This window comes from Egretta garzetta, unplaced genomic scaffold (genome assembly GCF_000687185.1).
Source record: "Egretta garzetta isolate BGI_Z169 unplaced genomic scaffold, ASM68718v1 scaffold245, whole genome shotgun sequence".
NCBI classification, from domain to species: Eukaryota; Metazoa; Chordata; class Aves; order Pelecaniformes; family Ardeidae; genus Egretta; species Egretta garzetta.
This window is the reverse complement of record NW_009259721.1, coordinates 1559355-1560568: the sequence shown is the minus strand read 5'-3', so window position 1 is coordinate 1560568 and position 1214 is coordinate 1559355. Positions and strand designations below refer to the sequence as shown.

The 1214-nt window shown below is 57.0% G+C and overlaps 1 protein-coding gene across 1 annotated transcript in view; it reads right to left on the bottom strand.

The window, feature by feature from the left end:
• LAMB3 (laminin subunit beta 3) overlaps nt 1–1214 on the bottom strand; it is a 52315-nt gene that overhangs the window by 16788 nt on the left and 34313 nt on the right. Inside the window, exons 17-18 of the mRNA XM_035894872.1 lie at nt 1152–1212; nt 476–636 (exon numbers count right to left, since the gene is read on the bottom strand). Coding sequence (XP_035750765.1) covers nt 476–636; nt 1152–1212 — 222 coding nt within the window. The remainder of the gene's footprint in view (nt 1–475; nt 637–1151; nt 1213–1214) is intronic.

The window sequence follows — 1214 nt, the reverse complement described above, 5'->3', positions numbered from 1 at the left end:
GATCTAATGGCAGCCTACCACCAGCATCATCACAGGGCTTAATTAGCTCTTCTCCTAAGTGCCTGACAGCCTCCTGGCGCTCTTCCCCACCCCTCCATCCCTGCCATCTGCACACAACCTTCATTATCCCAGCTTCCTCTCCCAGGCTGGGTGACACGCTCCCAGCGGGGCTCCCCCCTTCCCACCGCTCCCCAGCAGTGGAGTTTGCGCTGGCCGGGGGACGGGAATGCAGCACCCATGGAGCGAGCTGCCCAGCCCCGGAACGCTGGAGCAAACAACCCAACAGCGTGGACCAGAGGCTGGGTAGAAAGCATCCCTCTCGCTGGGGAGGGAAGGTGTATTTGCTGTTCCTAAGCTGACAGCAAGTTAAAAACTCCGTCTCATCCACCCGGCCAGTGGGAACCCACCAGGCACAGTCACGCTGAAGTAAATTAACAGCTGCAAATTAAGAAATATTACAGCTGCAGCACTGTACCTGACAGATCTGTGCTGCGGCTGTTTTCAAACTGGGTCTTCTTGCTCTGATACTGGGTGTTAGTGATGAGCAAGCTGCTGTTGAGGGCTTCGAGCTCCCTCGACAGAGAGGCAGTCTCATCCAGAAAATGAAGGTCAGGATTTATACCTTGGACCTGCTCTCTGGGAGAGAAGAAGCGGAAAATGTGAATTCAAGCAGAGAGCAAAGCACTTATGGACAGGGAACAGGGTGCTCTTGTGCTGGGGTGCTGCCAACACCCGGGGAAAGGGCACTTCTGAGCCCAGGGAGCCGAGGACACGCCATGGCCTCGCAGGTTTGCAGAGGCAGCAGAGCGCGTTTAGGTTAGACATTAGGAAAAATGTCTTCACAGAAAGGGTTGTCAGGTACTGGAAAGGGCTGTCCATGGAGGTGGTCGAGTCCCCATCCCTGGGGGTATTTAAAAGAAGAGGAGATGAGGTGCTTAGGGCCAGGGTTTGGGGGTGGGATGGCAGGGTTAGGGGAACGGTTGGACTTGATGGTCTTAAAGGGCTTTTCCAACCTAGACAATTCTATGATTCTATACGGCTCACAGGGCCATGCCCACGTAGGGACCAGGCAAGATGCTGACCGCCTGGAGCCTGTCCACCAGCCTCCTGCCTTTGACACGGGCACCCGGTGAGCAGCGCCCGTCCCTCACCTGATGGCAGCGAGCACGCTGCCCACCTGGGCCAGGCTCTGCTCCGTTGCCGACGAGCGGCCG